The sequence below is a fragment of the Schistocerca americana genome, chromosome X, assembly GCF_021461395.2.
Source record: "Schistocerca americana isolate TAMUIC-IGC-003095 chromosome X, iqSchAmer2.1, whole genome shotgun sequence".
In the NCBI taxonomy this organism is placed as follows: domain Eukaryota; kingdom Metazoa; phylum Arthropoda; class Insecta; order Orthoptera; family Acrididae; genus Schistocerca; species Schistocerca americana.
In genome coordinates this window covers 93,572,733-93,594,639 of record NC_060130.1, presented here as the reverse complement: position 1 = coordinate 93,594,639, position 21,907 = coordinate 93,572,733, and the positions used below count along the sequence as shown (strand labels likewise).

The following is a 21,907-nucleotide window of genomic DNA, read 5'->3' as shown; positions in this document are numbered from 1 at the left end:
CCGGTAACTTCTTTTTTTATGGAGTAAAACATAGTAAATATATAGGCTTATTACAGTAATGATTTTTTGGTCACAGAACAATGGTTTGCAGTGTGCTTTATATGGAGAACCAGTATTTATCCTAATGGTTTTCTTTTGTAGTGTTACGATGTTGCACACAGAACTCGAGTTCCCCCCTAAAATAATACTATATGTTAGGATGCTTTGGAAAAATGCAAAATACTACATTCCCACATAATTTTGAGGTACACAGTCCATAAGTTGCCATAGCAAATACATCACTCTAGATAATTTACCTCTAATATATTGTACATGTTGACCCCAGGATAATTTTTCATCTGTATATACCCCTAAAAACTTAATACAACTGGGATCGTCTAATGGAGGCTTGTCTTTTAGACTAAAACCCATCTGCTGCATTTTGTTATAATTCAGTGGGAAGCCATTTGCTTTAAGCCAATAGGATGCTTGAGCCATTGTCTCTGCAACACAAGCTTTGAGGCTACGGAAATCATTACTACAATGAAGTAAGGTTGTATCATCTGCATATAGTACCGCCATGGACAATGAATGATGGCAGATCATTAATCATTATTAGAAATATAAAAGGCCCCAGTACAGATCCCTGTGGTACACCTATTTTAACTAATTCAGTACTGGAATTTTCTTTACCTACACAAACAGCCTGCTTTGGATCCTGTAGGTATGATTTTAATAGTTTAAGGCTGTTACCACCAATGCCATAGTACTCCATTTTTCTAGGAGTCTACACAGTCAAAAGCTTTACTTAGATCACAAAAGGTGACTTGAGCAAATCCTTTATCCTCAAACACTTGATGTATGTGTTTGACTACTGAGTCTATAGCATCAACAGCTGACTAGTTTTTCCTAAAACCATACTGTGATTCCCTAATTATTCCTACATTTTCAAAGTACATGGATTACTGTTGGTATATTTCACATTCAAACACTTTAGAGAGAGCTGGGACTATGGAAATGGGTCTGTCACTTGAAGGTGAGTTAATATCTCCTTTTTTATATATTGGGACTACTCTAGACACTTTTAGCTCATCAGGAAAATATCCCTCAGATATACACTCATTTATGCAGTATGTTAAAGGATACACAATACAATCTATTACTTTTTTTAGAATGTTACAAGAAATGTCATATATGTCTACACTCTCAGATGATTTCAGATGTTTAACTATTTTTAAGATGAGACTAGGTGGGACCTCAGAGAAGGTAAACATACCTGTATTTACTAGTGTTTTACAAACATTTTAGAAAGAATCTCAGATGAGCTAATCACAGGTTTGGTGATAGCATTTCCTACTTCTTGAACTGATTTAATAAAGAAATTATTGAATTTCTGAGGGCATATACTGATTTTTCTGTTTCTTTCCTCTTTAGTAACACTATTTATTAGTTTCCACACAGCTTTGTATTTATTCATGGAATTCTCAATACTGCTGAAGTTGTGTGCTCTTTTGGCTTCCACAATGGCTTTTTTGCACTTATTCCTACAATGAACGTAGGCTGATCTGGCATGGTCGGTCTTCAGATTTTTATGTATACTGTGCAACAACGTAACTTGGTTTTTCAGATTTGTTAGTTTTGCAGTAGGCCATGGGGTTTGTTCGTTTATATCCTTGCCTTTGGAGCCTTTGTCAATTATTAAATTGTGGCAAAAACGCTTTGAGAAGCCTTTCAAATATTGGTTTGGTGACAGATCTTTACATAGACTATGATTTGTGTCACCAGGCCATTGGCCAAACCAGTCTCTGTTAGTAAGGGACTTACAAAACCTGTCAATTTTATCATTTGTGATGGATCTAGTGATTACCATTTTGGGACAGACTTATCAATGTTATTCCTATCAGCACAGAACCTACTTATGTAATTTAATGATACAGAATCATGATCTGAGATCTAACAGTATGTCCAGTTTTTCTAAAAATACACTAATGATACCCTTAGGTGATCTGTATAAGGCTATTATCACTAACTTAAAATTGTCACTAAATATACCAGTGGCATCAAAATTCTGATAACACACAAATAGTCTAGATCCAACCTATTAATGCAGTGACTGAGTGACTGGTTAGTGTACAATGCCACACCACCCCTTTTATGCACTTTTCTACAGTAACCATTTGCTATTTTATATTTATCAAATTTGATAGCTGTAAGTTCACTCTCTGTTGCCCATTGTTCACTCAGACAAAAAATACCAAATTTGTTCTCTTGTCTAAAATTATTTACAACAAAGTCTTTGTCTTTGACTCCTTGAATATTCAGGTAGCAAATTTTAAGATCAGAATTGTTATTGTCTTTAGAATGAACAGTTTGTTGAGGATCTATAATATCTTTTACACCATCTATGTTATGGGCTTCTTTGTCTTGCTGTGTTCCACTAAAAAATCATGTAGACAGAGAGGAGGCACTGATTTCCACTTACCCACAACACCTGATACTGCTTCTTCTGCTGTAGTTCTCTTCCCTCCTTTTGGCGGGGATGAAGCTATTTTGCTGGTGTAACTTCTACTGCAGTTTGTAGAGGTGCTTCTATAGCTGGTACATTTTCTACTACTGCTTCTGATGATGCCAATGGTAACAATGATGGTTCCCATTCTGATGCTGATGTAGGCCTAATTTCTTCCGGAGATGTAGCCAGAGATGTTTCTTCCTCATATGCTGTTGGTGCATTCTCCATTTGTTTTGTCATTGGCAATGAACCTATTGCAGGTAGTGCACGTTTTTTGTGCATGTCTACCCCTACCGCTTTTATTGCTTGAAGAATTTCTTTGGCCAGCACTTTCTTGACTAGCTGATTTCTGTGCAGTCCATGTCTTGTAAAATGCTCTCTGACAGAGCTGGTTGCCTCAATGAAGGTTGTGATAATGTATTACTCTGAGTGCTAGCCACAAAACTAAAGGAACAGCACATACCCTACACATTTACAGAACAACTATTATTTTTTTCTCTTTGATTGGTTACTACTGGTCATACATGAAGGGCTATTATAGGACCATGGACAATGTGTATGGGATTGCTGCAAGGATCTGTATTGACACCTCTTGTATTTATATTTACTCCATTGACCTACATAGGATATTCCTGAAAAAGGTGAGAGTTTTTCAGTACATAGAAAATATATATATTGACTTGGAAAGTATATCCCTAGAAGACTGCAAGTCATAACTGGCAATTGTAATGTTCATTCTCCAAGAGTGGATAACCCAGAAGGTACACTCAAAATATGTGGCTAAGAAACGGAAGATTGCTGTCAACATAATCAGAGCTATGACAGGATTAGGATGGGGCTTGAACATTTTCATAGCACTTGCACTTTACTGTATGATTATGATTGATTATGGAAATGGTTGTTATTGTTCTGCACCTGATAGTTACCTCAACATAATTATAAATCCCAATATAAAGCACAGAGAATTTGTTTGAGAGGTTTGCACTCTACTCTACAAATACACTCTTGATTGAAGCACACGAACCTCATATCCATCTATGCTGGTGGTATCTCTGTGCCAAATTTCTGCTTAAATCGAATCAATGTGGATACAACAATCTGAAATCAGTCACTTTAACCTCATCATACAGTGTTTAACTGAATGATTCTGGATCATTAGAACTGTTCCTCCCAAGCCCAGGCATGTTTAGACCTCAGGAAATATCAAAGAAGATCATTAGAGCACCCAGACAAAATAATTTTAGTGTCTCATACCCAATGAAATTGTCTAAGGTGAATATAATAACTGGTATCACCTTTGACTATGAGACTCACATTAACAATAAAACTTTGGTGCAGTTTATAAGACAGTGTCTGGAAGCATTATCTATCAGCACTTACAACTGCAAACCCAGTGACTCTGTCAAAAGTGTGAACTGTACGCCATATTTGCGGAAGTCTGGGCTATTTAAATTATAATTGGCGTTCAATAAATAATAATAATAAAAAAAGCACTCTATCTTCAGGCCTACTGGGACCATCTGTCCGCCGTGTCATCCTCAGTGGAGGATGCAGATAGGAGGGGTGTGGGGTCAGCACACCGCTCTCCCGGTCGTTACGACGGTATTCTTACCGAAGCCACTACTATTCGATTGAGTAGCTCCTCAATTGGCATCACGAGGCTGAGTGCACCCCGAAAAATGGCAACAGCGCACGGCGGCCCGGACGGTCACCCGTCCGAGTGCCGACCACGCCCGACAGCGCTTAACTTCGGCGATCTCACGGGAACCGGTGTATCCACTGCGGCGAGGCTGTTGCCTCAATAAGTAATATGACACATTTTTTTTCTTGGCCAATTTCAGATCAAATAATGTGAAACACGTTATGGGACATCGTGGAATATTCCAGCTTCAGCACCTACAGTTTCACGGAGTTCCTACAGGTGTCGGTGCTGTATGCATCTGTAACAGAGGCGCATTCCAAGCAGAGAGCTGTCATTGAGTTTCTCTTGGCAGAAAACCAAAGCACTGCAGATATTCACAGGCACTCGCAGAATGCCTACGGAGACTCGGCAGTGAAAAAATGCACAGTGAATTGTCAGTCGACGTGTCTGTCATCATCACAACGAGGTTATGCAAACCTGTCCAAAATCCTGTGTGCCAGCTGGCTGCACACAGCTGTGATTCCTGTGGTGTTGGAATGTGTGGACACTCTCATTTGAGGTGGCTGATGGCTCACAAAGGAGTACCCCACTACACAACTGGACATCTCTGTTGGCAGTGCTGGCACAATAATCCTCCAATTGGGATACTCAAAGATGTGTGCCTCCTAGGTTCCTTTCCACCTAACAGAAGACCATAAAGAGCAAAGAAGAACTATCTACGTGAAATTGCTTGTGTATTGCAAGGCTGTTCATGACAATTTCTTGTCAAATGTCATTGCAGGTGATGAAGCGTGGGTTCATCACTTCAAACCTGCAACAAAATGGCACCACATCACCTCTCCTCCAAAGAAAAAGTTTAAAGCCACACCTTCAGCTGTAAAGTCATGGCAGGGTTCTTGTGGGAATCTGAATGGGTTATTTTGCATGATGGCCTCCCTCATGGTGCAACAATCAGCTCTGAAGTGTACTGTGCTACCATCAGGAAATTGAGGAAATGACATCAAAGAGTCCATCACCACAGTAATTGAAACCAAATTCTTCTGCATGACAATGCAAGGCCTCACACAAGTGAGGAGCTCACAGTATTTCCCTGAACTGTTCTTCTTCATCCACCATACAGCACGGATCTTGCAACTTCCAACTTCCATCTGCTTGGCCAAATGAAGGATACACTGCACAGGAAGCAGTACCTGGGTGATGGGGAGGCTATTGATGCAAAAAGATGTCGGTTCCAATGTTGGTACGTAGAGTGGTACCGTGTGGGCACACAGGCCCTCCCAGTAATGTGGCACAAGGCCATTACATTGAACAGAGATGATGTTAAAAATATGGTTTTGTAGCCTAAAGGTAGGGAATAATATGGTGTATTGGCATCCTGAATAGAACAAACCTCCTTTCAGAATAAAAATGTCATGCATTACTTATTGAATGCCCTCATACCAGCAATGGCAACCATCATAACCGTAGAATTCTCTGCTCAAATATGACAGCATGTCTTTATTTCCTGTTCACTGACTCTTTACCTGCTCTAAGAATACTTAAAAATTTTAGCACCTGTTTGACCGAAAACCCAGTCGTATAAGATTATCGAAGAGCTGAAATCGTCATGTGAAGAAGGCTATTCTGTTAATGTTCCTTGGGTGAAATCACACTGTGGAATTACTAGCAATGAAGCTGTCAACTGCTTTGACAAGTAAGCTGCTCTGACAGGGCAAACCACCTGGGCAGCTATCTCAAGTATGGATTACCAACATGCCCTACACAGACACATCACAGAAGACTGGCAACAAGAACAGAAGGAAACAACAAGACAAGGGCAAGAAGTACACAACAGATTACCCACCAGTCCCCTATTCTGTGAAGCCTCATACAAATTCATTGGCTAGGCACCTCACCTCTGTAATAGCTAAACTCAAATTTAACCACAGATATTTCCACAAACAATTTCACAGAGTGTATGTCATAGAAACACCTTTCTGCTACCATGGAGATGAAGAGGTTATTCCATCAATATTTGTACATTTTATGCAAGTATGAACTGGCTGTATGATGTAAGATAAAGGTCAATAAATTCAATTACAATATACTTTAAGGCAAATAATATAAACCATAGAGATTCAGTGTGCTAATGACAATATCATTCGCACACAACCTAAGGAAGCACTGTAGACATTTCACAATACATTATCAAAGCCATAACTTATGCTGGATGTAAGTTAAACACTGGGAGTGCCAAACTCTAATATCTACAAATTATTGGTGATGAAGCACCTAACATAACAGGTAGGTGACGACTCATACAGAATGTTGACTCCTTTCCATAAGTGACAAGTTTTCTATCTATGAAGGCTAACATTGATGTCAAAATCCACATACATCTGGGAATGCTTAATAACCATGATATGAGATATATATATGAGACAAGGGCAACTTTCTGGCAAAGCACTAAAATTCTTGAAACGTTCTACCAATTGTGCCTCAAAAACATAATCAAAAGTACTTGGCAGGATAAATTAACAACACCAGTACTCTAAAGATGCTAGTGGTACTAGTATATTGATTACACTACCTCAGCATCAAATCCAGTGGGTTTATATGTGGTTCATATGCTTGAGCATAACATCCTGATGAAGAAGAGGTTCCAAGAGTGCTTTTTAGATAATCAAAAGCAATGTACCATCATTACTGACAACCAGGGAACATGTGCCCTCTGCTGACTAAGCTGGAGATGAAGTATTTACATCTACATCTGCATCTCTACTCCACAAGCCACTTACAGTGTGTGGCAGAGGGTACTTCTGAAATTACTATCTGAATCCCACCTTCCCTGTTCTATTTGTGAATGGCACATGGCTATGAATGACTGTCAATAAGCATCTGCATTAGCTCTAATTCCTCAGATTTTCTCATTCTGGTCATTTGCAAGATGTATATGGTAGCAAGTATTAATGTCGTTTGACTTTCCCGGAACATTTGTCAAAAAGTAACATTCTGAAGAACAGAGATATCATGCTGCAGTAGAAAAATGCAAAGAAGAAAACAGAGAGAAGCACAAATGGTTAATGGCACAGCACAACATGTGCCATCACATCTGCTTGTAATCAATGAAGTAAGATGTGCATATCACATGACAGACTGATCAGGACAATAAAAACCTATTCATAAAAGAAGACTTCTTACTCCTTTAAAAAAGATCAGTTAATACAAATTTTGACGACAATAATGTATCTCACTCATACTTATTCAGAAAGATGTTTTAAAATTCTGCTATCATTGGTGTAGGTCAAGATGTCTTCTTCCTGGTTCATCATAGAGTCAATGGATTTCATGATATAACTCCTTAATCCAGTTTCTAATAAGAGGGACACAATCTGACATGACTCATGAGTTATTGTGGCTACATCTTGCCGATCCAATAAATGCTGGCAGAGCCTCATTTACATCTTGGATTAGATCACCTGATAAGCACACTGAGTGAATGCTCATTAAATTTTCTTCTGCATTTGGCAACTAATTAACTAAGGGGATCCATTACCTGCCTAATGATGGAGCTACCATTAATTACAAAACAAGTTCACTGAACCTTATCATATCCCCCAAACATGTTATCTTCACTCCCAACAGGTGAGGCAACTAATGCTGATGAGTGTTTCAAAACCATTTCAATGCTCAACTAAATATGCACATGACACGAATTCAGTGCAAACCGCTGCTGATAAACATGAAATCCAGGTTTGATTCCTGGGTTGGCACAAATTATTGATTGTCGCTACATATTCAGTATGTAGCAGGTTGAGCATACATGACTGGTTTCTACTGGATTCACTTTATGTCACTGAATCTTCATTCATTTCATCTCCACCAATCCACAAATTTCATTTCCTTTAATTCATTTTCTATATACTCCTCAAGGCTGAGAACACCACAGAACTTCACCAACCCCATTTCCCCAGTGGTGCCATTCATAAATAAACCATGGAAGGATTTCTGGTAGTAGTGTCAGGAAACGTGTGTGGAAGCACCAGCAAAACCAAAAGTTTGGATATGACCTAAACGTGTGCACACAACTTCATATAAGCTGGAAAACTACATTTCTTTCCTAGTCTGGCACAAGTTTCAGTTCCATTACATAGTTATTATATTACATGCTCAGTGTATCTGAACAGTTTGCACTGCTCAAGCTGATGTAGTGGTTCGCACACTGGGCTCACATTTGGCAGAATGGCAGTTCGAACCTCCACCTGGCAATCCAGTTTTAGGTTTTCCATGATTTCCCTAAAATAGTCCAGGCTGGGATTGCTTCTTTGATAAGGACATTGGGGGGGGGGGGGGGGGGGTGATTTCATTCCCCGCCCATTTGTAATCTGAGTTTGTGGTCCATCTGTAATGATCTTGAGTATTAATAACCACTTCAGCCATATTTTGGTCCTTTATTACTGTACCACTACCAGTTTTGTAGCATTAAAGTCAAATCTTCAGGTGACATATATTACAACATTGTAGCATTGTGATGACCTCACTATCAATGAAACATTAAACTCTACTCTTCCTTTCTTGGGCAGTTTTTACTGATTTCATTATTATGTCATTGCATTGTCAGTGATTTCATTCCCATTGACCCATTCATTTTATTTCCATGTGTTTAGGAAGATTTTACTGAAGGAGCAGGTCATCCAAAATCCAGTTCAAGAGTAACCAACTATACAGGGTGAACCACCTAAAACTTGCACCACAAATATTGCGGAAATGGAAAGTGCTAGTGATGTGCGGTTTTCATAGAATGGATTGATAGCCAGGGGCTTGTACTTTTAGTAAATCAACAGATTGTAATAAGAGTTAGGAAGTGTATTTTTGTTGCAAACATACGCTTTTTTTGTAGTGTCCTGCGGTCGGCAGGAAAGAACTAATGATCAAGTTGGAACACACTTCATTTTAAGCGAAATGCCTTTTTGGCATGCACTTATTTCCAAACGCAAGAACAACAAGAAGCACAACAACTCTGGTTGTGGCAAAAGCCATATAAGAGTACAAGACAATGAAAAGAAAGTAATAACCAAAATAGTACTCTATACAATTACAAAGATACATCTTTCTACTAAGGGCTACAACTAGTGTCTACTAGTAAAGCACTGTTTGGCTTTTCGACTAACACAACAGGTGTCACCCAGAGATGGGAGAAAGGATGCCTTCATCTTGTAAGTGGCAAAGTTCCACCTGGAGCCTTTCTTGGAGAGCAAAGGGAATTGGGCAGGCCTTAAAAAAACAAGGGACAGGAGAGTAAAGAAGCTGAACTTGCACAGTGAAACCTTTCACCCCTGGTGTGGAGGATGAGAACAACATTATGTATTTGTTGAGCAATGGGATGAGAAGGGTATCCGAGGAGGGGATCAAAACTGCCTGTACCTTGTCCTGCACTGACATACCCAGACAACCAAAAATGTACACACCCAGAAGGTTAGTAGCGCCAGGAGAGCTAACCACCAAAAACTAAACAGTGAAGGAATGACTGTTGTAGGAGATTTGTGTTGAAAAAATGTCCTCGACTAATATATGGTGATTACTGAAACTACACAAGGCGCAAGTGTATGGAGACAAAGCTGGTGAGCCCAAGTGTTGGTATGTGGCATCATCCACTATAGAAATGGAATGTGCCATGTCAATTTGGAAGACCACAGGAATATAGATGACCTACAAGGTAAGGAGGAAACGAGCTGGGGAATGATGGAGAATACTTATCTGTCAATGGAATGCAAGGTGTCCAGGTCCTGCAGTGATGATTTGTGACAAGCCGTGCATCCCCAGGAAGCATGAAATCTATGCATTGTTTAAGCAAAGCCTGACACACAATGGCGATATGGCCCGTTTGGCTGCAAGTCATGCACCTCGCTCGCTAGTGGGGGTACTCCAACCATTGGTGAGTCTAGAAACAGTAGGGACATGATGGAAAATTGGTAAAAGACTTTATATCTCGGGATTTACCAATAGAGACTCCTGCTCAGTGGTAGGCAACTGCTGTGCCGTGAAAGCAGCCGGATCAAATACAGCAGTTGTAGTGGATGAGACTTCAAATGCACAAATTATCAGCAGACAGGTGTTGAGGGATGGGTCCTGTAACTTCTAAATATCAGCCCAAAGACCCTCATCTGTTGCGTGAAACACCACCATAACACAAATCAGTGAAGAGTTCTATCAGACTGCTTGCAGGCAACGATGGCCCACCAGAATTTGAAATTGGGGGAGAGACCATGGAGCATCGTAATCCTTTCCCAAAACATCTGACCTGGGGACTTTTCACAAGAAAAGAAAGTCTGACAGGCGGAGTTGGCATGTATTTGTGCATCAAAGCAAAAGGCAGCCCTTAATACAGGCAAACAAGAGATCTCAAGGTGACTGCTCAGGGTTCAGTTGTTGAATTCAATGATACACAAGTGGACCGACTGTTGCTTAAAAAAAGAAAAAATTTTGATTTTCATCATGGACCCCATGTGCTAGTAAATTTTGTTTCAACCATTTGACATAATTTCACCATGGTTCGACAGACCTATTGAAAACCAGAAACGTCAGTGGAGCCCCATGCAAAGTGTTCAGTTTACACGTGATGGAATCAACTCTATGAGCTACATCTTGCAATGCTGGGGAGTGAGGGCAATGTTCTGATTGTGTGAGTGGTGCCAGAGTCTGCTGCAGAGTTTCAATCCAGCACTGAGAAATTCCTCTAAGGAGGCCATTTCATCTGAAAATGAAAATCCCATCCTTGGCGCCAATAACTGTAGCGTCCTGTGGTCAGCAAGAAAGAACTAATGATCAAGTATGAACACACTTTATTTTAACTAAAATGCCTTCTTGGTGTGCACTAATTTCCAAATGCAAGAGCAACAAGAAGCACAACAAGTCCAGATAAGAATACAAGAGAGTGAAAAGAAAATAATAACTAAAATACTACTCTACACAATTAAAAAGATACAACTTTCTACTGAAGGAAGTGTCTAGTAGGCTAAAGCTGGCATAGGTACTGACCAGAGCTGTCCCAGCTGTGGTTACACACTGTCGGTTTGCCTCTGCCAACGTGCTTGTAATGCCGATTCGGTGGAGTGCTACACGTAGTCACATTAGTTCCAATTGGTGGATTTCTGTCACATGGATTTTCACTAAGTAGTTCCATGTTCATGTGGAAAGTCTGTTGACGTTTACATCCAATGTCAATGTTTTGATATGAGCTCTTGAAGGGAGGTGAGCAGCCCACGTTGCCTGTGTGTTGTGCGGGGTAACTGATAAGGGGCCACTACAACATTTTTCTAATGGGATAATGCCTATTGACATTAACAAACTAAAATTAGGGTAAATTATAATGTCAGTGGTGTTCATTGAAAGATTCCAGATGTATCATGTATCTTGTTTAGTGATGAAGCTACATTTACCAATCAAGGCCAAGTAAACCACAAAAACATGCGCTGTTGGTCCATTGGCAATCTATGTTGACTTCATCAGGTGGAATTTCAGCATCCATGGAGTTTAAACATGTGGTGTCTGATAGTGATAAACGTGTGGTGTGGGGTAGTGAACCATCAGCTCATAGGCCCATTTTTCATAGACATAACACTGAGTTTGCACAAGTATCGCAGCCTCCTAATAGACCATCTTCTACGAATGTTAGAAGATGTTCCTCTTCAGACTAGAGGGAACCTGTGGTACCAACATGAAGGATATGAAGATGGTATCTGTTCTTTCAGACATGTCCAAAAGAACAGATACCATTGTTGACCATGCAGTTCTCTTAGAATAAAATGACAATTAAGTCAAGACCGTAAGTTGTAGACAGGCATTGATATACATCAATGGGGATAGTTGAAAATGTGTGCCCCGACTGGGACTCGAACCTGGGATCTCCTGCTTATATGGCAGATGTTCCATCCATCTGAGCCACTGAGGGCATAGAGGTTAGTGCGACTGCAGGGATTTATCCTTTGCACATTCCCCGTGAGACCCCCATTCCCAACTTAATATCCACACCCTTCATTCATTGTGCTCCTCCCCACTACACTCATTACTCGTGGCAGACAATCTTACTGAGTCCCGTAAGAGTTCAGGCAATGCATGTGCATCCAGCACAGAAGAAGAAGGTCAATGGCTGGTAAGATTGTCTGCCCCGAGTAATGAGTGTAGTGGGCAGGGGCACTATGAATGTAGTGTGTGGACGTTAAGTTGGGAATGTGGGTCCCATGGGGAGCATGCAAGGGATAAATCCCTGCAGTCACACTATCCTCTGTGCCCTTAGTGGCTCAGATGGATAGAGCACCTGCCATGTAAGCAGGAGATCCCAGGTTCGAGTCCTGGTCAGGGCACACATTTTCGACTGTCCCTGTTGATGTATATCAATGCCTGTCAGCAGCTTAGGGTCTTGATTTAATTATCATTTCAACATGAAGGATGTCTAGCCCATATTAACTGAAGTACTACAGCATGTTTTCACAAATTGCTTCCAAAATGTTTGATTGGATGCAGAGGACCTGTACCTTGGCCAGCCGGTTCCCCAGATTTGACGCCTGCAGATCTTTTTCAGTGGGGAAGCTGAAAGATGCTGTTTACACGAACATACCAACTATCCTTGATGATATGCAATGATGCATTACTCCAAGCTTCTCAGACATTTCCGCTGAAATGCTAGCATGTATGCAGCAGTTATTCCATACCAGACTGGAAGCAAGTATTGCCACAGCCGGTGGTAATTTGAAACACAAGTTATGATGCACAGTTGTCTTGTTACTAGTCGGAATCCACATGATCATTGTATGCACTTATGTTAAGCTTTAGTATGTGCTATCACAGGTATTTTACAAGTGCTGGCGTAGGAACTTTTAAAAATATGGTATCATGTAAATGACTCACTCTGGAATCCTGCAACAAACACCACTGACATTCTGATTTACTGTACTTATAGTTTGTTAATGTCGGTAACATTGTTCCATTTAAAAAAGTGAATGTTTGCACAAAAAATACACTTTCTAAGTATTATTACAATCTGTTGACTGGCTAACAATATGAGCCCCTGACTACCAATCCATTTTGTGAAGACTGCACATAAATAACACTTTCCATTTCCACAATATTTGCTGTGCAAGTTATAGATGATTTACACAGTTTATTTGGAGGAAAGATGCAAAACACATAAACACACATATAGAAATTGGACATACTTCCAGTCCTCAAAAACCCTTCACCAAGGTTAACATTGTTTTCAGAGATCAAGAAATGGAACAGAGAAATAGGCTTTAGAGTAAAATTATTTTACTTTAAAATTTTAGCTTTCAATTTTTTGTAAATAATGCTCATAATTATTCTCTGTATTGTGACCTCATATATTATTTTGTCTAGTTTTGTGTCCAGATGGGTGTCATATAATGAAAACAAAGGTTCAGGGTTTAATTCTAGGTTGATGTTAAGAACTTGGTTGTTGTTTATTTCTCACTTATGCTAATGCATGTGAAGTGGAATTATGATTACAGGTCCATGTTAAAATGGAAGGTTTCCTATAATTAACTGTTCTCCTTATTTTCTTGCTGAAGGAATGCAAGAGTTTACTGCCTCCATTAATCACTGTTATTTTTAAGTTAATCTACTGGTTGACTTTGTTTTACTTTATTTTTCTCCTCAGCTCACAATATAACATGCATTTTCTGACCCCTTATAAATTACTTATATGAAGAATAAATTTCACTCATGAATTATTTTGTGGTTCAAAATGAAATAAACTTTTTCTGATAACCAGACAGTTAAGATGCATTCTTTATCTTTGTTCTTCTTATAGATATACTTAAAGATTGAAGGTGTTGAAGAAAGTCTGAAACAGCAACTTATTAAGACGAGTACAAATATGTTGTCAATTCCAAGAATTTATGAGCTCCTAAAGGAATTAAAACCATCTCCTGTGCCCAGGCAAAGACAAGCTGTTCACATAGAAATAATTGCAAAAGTCCATGGTCGTGTGATATTCTGTACATATATCAATGATACAACATACCACCAACAGTTGGAAGGTAAATTTCTGTTTATTTTCTAAAAACTATTATTTTGAGGAACAGTTAAAGATATTAAATTGTATGTTAACATATTCAGATTTAATTGTCGCTTAATCATTGTAAGTAGTATGACTATGGTGATTCTAGCACACTTTGCTCTTAAATACAGGCTGAATCTTAAGATACCACTGATGTGGCAATCAAAGATGGCAGCCAATTTGCACATAAATGGGGTATTGAACTGTCACCCTCATCAATGATGTCATCTTCCTTATTAGTGATATATTCTATCATGTTTCTGACATCTTTAAAAGGAAATGAAAGAAAAATAGCAGTCAGTATGTATCCACCATGTTCATTCTGAACAACTAGAATTACTTAAAAATAAGTAAGCTTCATCTGAATTGTGTAAAATAGTGCCATACTCCAAAATTATTGCCAGTACTACTACATTTCCAAAAAACTGCATAGGCTTCACCTGAACTGTGTAAAATGCTACCTGGCTCAATGATGTTTGTCAATACTACAGTATTTCACATAAGATTCCCTTGAATTACATTAAAGGGCACTTTATTCAAAAACTATTGCCAATACTACAGTATCTGCAAAAATTACATCAACTATATCTGAACAGCATAAAGTGCTGTTATTCCTGTCTCTTCCCTTCTCTCTGCTCTGTTTGTTTCAAACACTGTACTAAAACATAATGTATTTCCACATCTGCCTCTTCATCATCAGGAAATTTCATTCCTCAAAATACTGTACTGCCTCAGTAAATTTCCTCTCAATCTCTGTCTCTGTTTAATGGTTACATCAATGAGACATCAACATGATAATATGCTACAAAGTAAATGGGACAGAAAAATTCTAACAGAAATACTATTGGGTTAAGTTTTATCTTTAAAAATTTCTTTACATATTCATACAATAAATCACATTCTCACATATACACTAAAATCACTGTGAACTTTGTCTTGCACCACAAATTGTTTGACATTTTATGCTGTCACACAAGTGGAAATAAACAAATTTAATCATCTTCAAACTTTTTAGAATATCATCTATTGCAAACAGTAGGCTGTAGCAACTTGAGTAAATATTTGAGACCGGACACCTCTAACAAATTAACCAAGTTTTTGCTGGTGTGGCTGCCTTAATATGATCAAAATGACAGTGATGCATTTTGTGGATGAACTGTATACAGTATGAATAATATATCTGTAATGTAACAGTCAACCACTTTGTTTTACTGAAACGGAAACAGTTCATTGTAATCAAAACACTCATATTTATCATACATGTCAAAAGCAACAAAGTGGTCAGAACCTGTAAAGCACTACTTCTTGGGTGATTGTATTATTTTCATATTCACCTCTGAAAAAGCATTTGTATCATAGCCAAATCAATAAGTTTGTATGCAAGTAGTGAACGCTCTTGCAAATTAAATCCAGGGCCACAACAATATTCTTCTGAAAGCAAAGATTAACATCTCTTACAGTTCCACTCTATGATACCCTATGAACAGGAACTGACTTCTTTTATTCACAGTTTTCTACTAGGCACAGGTGAAAAAAATAGTTGTTTGTATGACTATTTTTGAAATTAACTGCATCCATTAGTTCATTGCACCACAATAAATAATTCACAATGTGCCAATGTTGAGAAAGGCAAGTTTACCATAACTGATAGCCATGAATATTGATACTGTATATATAGTTTGCAGTCGTTTAGATAAATCAGTACTAGCAGTCCAAATTTGCTGTCACCATGCCTTGCAATGAAGATTGGGTGCTGCTCTCCCTACTCAAATGCTGATTGTTTTTAGTGTTTATTGTGTTTCTGTTCTCACTCAGGTGCTTCAAGTTCTACAGCATACAAAATGAAGATTCTCTCTTTCCTTGAATTACAATAAGTAACTAAAAATCAAAACAAAAATTTTATTTGTAAAAATAGTTTAGTGGATACAAGCTTACATTTTGTGTCCATAAAGAAGAAGAAAGTGTTGAACAATGACAATGACTATGATGACATCGATGATGGTCCAGCAATGATAACATGCTACTTGCAGTGCTTTCTCTCCTTTAAACATACCTCCCTGCTGATTCACCAGGTTGTGACAAGCCCTGTCATATCATTCATCGTGTTTTACTTCCACATCATTTCAAAGGCAGATGCGTCCCTTAGGATATGCATATTCTGGTAACAGTAATGCAATCTCAACCAACACAAATGCATGTGCACTTCCAGATTTAAGAAACCGGAAACACAGTCTCAAATACATGTGTGCTTCAAGATAATTGCGTACAAGGGGAAACTCAAATTCACAGGTTGTCTCTTCACCTCTGTGCTGTAGATCGAACAAAAATTTTTACACTGGCCTTACAGCAATAACCTCAGTTTTGTGGTAAACATTAACTGCTGCTGTTTAACTCAAGGGGACATCATGATAAGCTGATGCCACATCTACCTCTACATGAATGCTTTGCAAACCACATTTAAGTGCCTGGCAGAGGGTTCATCAAACTATCTTCATAATTATTCCCTATTATTCCAATCTCATACAGCACACAGAAAAAAAACACATATATGTTTCCTTACAAGCTCTGATTTCCCTTATTTTATTATGATGATCGTTTCTCCATATGTAGGTCAGCATCAACAAAATATTTTCGCATTTGGAGGAGAAAGTTGCTAATTGAAATTTCACGAGAAGATACTGCCCTAATGAAAAATGCCTTTGTTTTAATGATTTCCACCCCAAATCCTGTATCATTTCAGTGACACCCTCTCCCCTATTTTGTGATAATACAAAACATGGTCCCTTCTTTGAACTTTCTCTATGAACTCCATCAATCCTACCTGATAAGTGTCCCACATCATGCAGCACTATTCTAAAAGAGGATGGACAAGCATAGTGTAGGCAATCTGTTTAGTAGATCTGTTCCATTTTCTAAGTGTCATGACAATAAACACAGTCTTTGGTTAGCCTTCCCCACAACATTTTCTGTGTGTTCCTTCCAGTTTAAGTTGTTCATAATTGTAATTCCCAGGTATTTAGCTGAATTTACAGCCTTTACCTTTGGCTAATTTATCATGTAACCAATTTTCAATGGATTCCTTTTAGCACTCATACAGATGACCTCACACTTTTCATTATTTAGGGTCAATTGCCAATTTTTGCACCATACAGATATCTTTTCTAAATTGTTTTGCAATTTCTTTGACCTTCTGATGACTTTGCTACTCAATAAATGAAAGCATCATCTGCAAACAACCTAAGACAGCTGCTCAGATTGTCTTCTAGATCATTTATATAGATAAGGAACAGGAAAGGTCCTATAACACTAACTTGTGGAATGACAGAAATCACTTCTGTTTTACTCAATGACTTTCTGTTAGTTACTGCAAACTGTGACATCTCTGACAGGAAATCACGAATCCAGTCATATAACAGAGCACATAATTTCGCTAAAAGCTGCTTGTGTGGTACAGTGTCAAAATCCTTCTGGAAATCTAGAAATACAGAATCAATTTGAAATCCATTGTGAATAGCACTCAACACTTTGTGTGAGTAAAGAGCTAGTTGTGTTTCACAAGAATGATGTTTCCTATTCTGTGTTGACTGTATGTCAAAAGACCATTGTCTTCAAGGTAATTCATAATGTCTGAACACCGAACACAATACATGTTTCAAAGTCCTGCTGCATATTGACATTAATGATATGGGTCTATAATTTAGTGGATTACTCCTAATATCTTTTTTGAGTATTGGTGTGACCCATTCAACTTCCCAGTCTTTGGGTACGGATCTTCAGTTGAGCGAACAGTTGTATGTGACTGTTAAGTATGGAGCTATTGTATCAGCATATTCTGAAAGGAACCTAGTTAATATACAGTGTGGACTAGAAACTTGCTTTTGTTAAGTGATTTAAGCTGCTTCACTACTAGGATGATATCTACTCCTACATTATTCATGTTGGCGGCTGTTCTTGATTCGAAGTCTGGAATATTTTCTTTGGATTCTTTGGTGAAGAAATTTTGAAAGGCTGTGTTTAGTAACTCTGCTTTTACAGCACTGTCACCCATAGTATTTCTATTGCTATCATGCAGAGAAAACATTGAGTGTGTCTTGCCACTACCAAATTTTACATATGACCAGAATGTTGTTGGATTTTCCGCCAGGTTTTGAGTCAAAGTTTTGCTGTGGCACCTATTATAAGCATCTTGCGCTGCTATCTGTGCCAAATTTTGAGCTTCTGTAAAAGATCACAAGTCTTGGAGATTTTGAATCCATTTAAATTTGGCTGTCCCTGAGAAGCAAAATGAAATATCCAATCCCACCAGGCCAACAGAGCATACCTCACACATCCACTCTGGTAAGAACCAGCTTACTGAGCTCTTAATATTGTCATTTTTATTCAGGCTTCATTTTAAGTTCTCCTTTTAAATTGAATACAATCCCTCACCAGCCATTGCCATGACCCAGTGTGTGCTCTTTGATATGCAAAATCCCACGCAGTAATTAAGTGAACTGTTTACAAATTTGAGAAACACACTTTTTCGGCATGTCTTTCAACTAATGGACTGTTCTGATATGTAATTTCCCATTTTGCAATTGAATTTTTCACTTTATTATTTTTGCACACAGCCCATTGAAATGGAATGGAACAGAAAATCAAAAAGATTCATTGAGACAAACCATTAAAATGGAATGGGTCAGAATGCCTTCCCCTTGTCAGATTGACCTAAGATTCAGAAAAATCTGGACCAGAAAGAATAACACACTAATAATATGTCCTATGCCCCAAAACCAGTCTCTATAAATGTCTTTAAAACCTCTTAAAAGTAAAACCACAGAAAATTAACCACTTCAGTTTCATCTTTACACGTCTTGTAACCTCTGCGACACATTACTCGTTAAAGCCCGTACTATGCTAAGTGAGCGGGGTTCACCTTACGAGAAAGGATTTTTGTATAGATATCAACCGCGTGTACCTGAATGGTGGCATATCAGACTTACACCCACTCTGTAATAACAATGATCCATCAAGCAAGTTTGAAATGCAATTACACATCAGGATGGACCAAAAGCAACACTGAAGATGCTACCAATTTGATAATAATATGGTCGCCAGCCTAATTAGGCATTAACTGAGTTTCTTCCCTGTACAAGTTGGTAGATATTCATGCAAAACAACAAGTAGTAACACTGCATAATATAGTAGAATTTTAGAACCAGAAAATCTATAGAACTGATAGTTTCACGTTCTGTACTGATATGGAAAAGCCATGAATACATAACACTACACTATAATGTACACTACAAAACTTTATACTGTCTATTAGTCTGATTAAAATCAGGCATAGATCACCCTAGAAATAGCACTTTCATGCCACACACAAAATGTCAATTTTGATAAAGATAAAACACTGATAAATTTTTACTTTTATATTGACTTAAACTTTTGCTGGTCAAACCAATTTAGAACACTTCAGAATTCAAATGAATAAAGGGGGGGGGGGGGGGGGGCCTGAAACTGTTATGATCACTGTATTAAAAAAATGATTACTGAATTTATTATGCGTTCAAGATTTCCGGTATATAAGTTACTACTCTTTTCATCTTATTTACTGCTCATTTAAATACCTTTATATCTGTCTTGAAATAATTAAACTTCATTACTATATCAATATTAAAGTTATCTTTCAACTTTGTTAGACCTTCATTATTCGTTTACTGGTTCATTAACAAAACACTTCTTTAAACACCACTCTAACATAGCTAGGTCTGCAAATAATTATTATTAACACAAAATTTAATTTTTCATTTCGGGACACTCGGATTGGACAATATTTGGAAAGGACCCTGTCTAGGTTAGTTGTGGGGATAATTAAATAATGGGAAAGTTCTGGTAAAATTTAGGTTACTATTGCACAGTTCACTCTCTGATTCATACGAATACAGTACTAAAAGTTTCAACCTGCTGGTATCGATGCGGCGGTTGTCGGGCTGCGAGATGACGAGGCACAGAGCACACACACAATCACAGCTATGGCTCTTGATGTATTGGCACTTTAAATCTTCTTAGTGTCGCAATACTTTTCTATTTAGTACCTATGGAAATTTGCCATGCTGTGTGGGCATTGGAACGGCATACCCGAGGCTCAGTGAAGCTATGTCTTCCAGGAGAGCCACCTCACTCCAGAAGGTGTTGCTCAAACCAGTGCCAAACTCCAACTACTACTGAGCCAGATGTGCTGTGCAGTGCCCGCGTGCATTTTCCCACGCTCGCCTGCCATCCACCTTTTACCGCTCCCTTACAGACAGGGTATTCACCCGAGGTTTTGCATTCTACATATCCTTACACATTGCCTATGTATGGATCAGATGCACAGTTACAATTTTAAACATCTTACAACAGTTTCAACATTTGTTACAATTCAATTCTATTACAGTATTACTTGACAGTTCACATCAACATTAATATTCACATTGAAACTTATTTACAGTTTTCTTAACATAATGACATGAAATAAAAAAGAAATGAAATCAGAACATCAATTACACAAATATATCGAAAAATCAGAAGGAAAAAATTACTTATATGTACAATAGTACAGCGTCATTGTTGTTACAATCTCACAAGTGAAATACTTCCTCCTAATGCTCTAATACAAGATTTTCTTGGAAAAATAACAAGACATCACTAGACAATGCTGCCTTTGAAAAAATCATGAATTTATTGTGGTAGATATTGAAAGTACAGTAGTGATTTAAAACAAAAAGTCCTGTTCTCCATCCCTCTGAATGTTACTACACTGAAGCTCCAAAGAAACCGGTATAGGCATGTGTATTCAAATACAGAGAGACGTAAGGAGGCAGAATATGGTGCTGCAGTTGGTAATGCCTGTATAAGACAACAAGAGTCTTGCGCTGTTGTTAGATCAGTTACTGCTGCTACAATCATAGTTTATCAATATTTAAGGGAGGATGTAACGGATTTTGGTCCAAAACATCGATTTTTCAAAAATATTATTTTCTTGATCCACACGGTTAATCTATGTTGTGTGTGAATTTTATAATGATAGCAGCCTTAGACATGCTTTTAAATTGTTAAACTGATTAACTCTGCACTGGCGACTGCTCCCACCTTTTCCAACATTTGGGAAACTGCTTGATTCGGTGGAATTTCTGTTAGTGTGAATGCTATTTCTTTCCATACGTTTGGCTGACATTATATCTCTGGCTGACATTTATAGCTTTGCCTGAAAACTTTCTTGCATGTGGTTTATTTATGTGGAAGTCAAGATTTATGCATAATGGGTTGTAGAAAAACTGTTTATAAGAAACAGAGGTTTCATGGAAATCGGCTTACCAACAAAAAAGAGGAAGCAGCTTTAAATGAAGAACATAAGCTCTCAGCTTCAGCATGGAAACTTGTGACAGGAGAATTGCAGAGGTGCGTGAATGATGTTGATATGGATTGCACTGGATTCGGACTTATTGATTTAGAGCTTCTCGGCCAAGCTATAAAGTTTTCATGTTCATGTGTTAGCTGTAAAAATATGGAATGCATGATTGTTGTTGAAGAAAGAAGAGTGGAATAACTTGTGATTTTAAATTAATTTGTAATTCATGTGGCTATGAATTTTCATTTTCCTCCTCCAAAAAACTGACACTGGTACCTATGAAAGCAATTTTAGGTTAGCTTATGCTCTGAGATGCCTTGGACAGGGCAGGGAAGGAGCTAATTCTTTGTG

The 21,907-nt window shown here is 38.2% G+C and overlaps 1 protein-coding gene and 1 non-coding gene across 3 annotated transcripts in view; both read left to right on the top strand.

The window, feature by feature from the left end:
• The window catches only part of LOC124556650, a 637,832-nt gene that overhangs the window by 293,579 nt on the left and 322,346 nt on the right, over nucleotides 1-21,907 (top strand). For both annotated transcript variants that reach the window (XM_047130615.1, XM_047130616.1), the window contains exon 12: nucleotides 13,936-14,164. In XM_047130615.1, coding sequence (XP_046986571.1) covers nucleotides 13,936-14,164 — 229 coding nt within the window. The remainder of the gene's footprint in view (nucleotides 1-13,935; nucleotides 14,165-21,907) is intronic.
• Trnat-ugu lies at nucleotides 12,398-12,472 on the top strand. The gene has a single exon. It is a non-coding gene; the product is annotated as a tRNA-Thr (tRNA).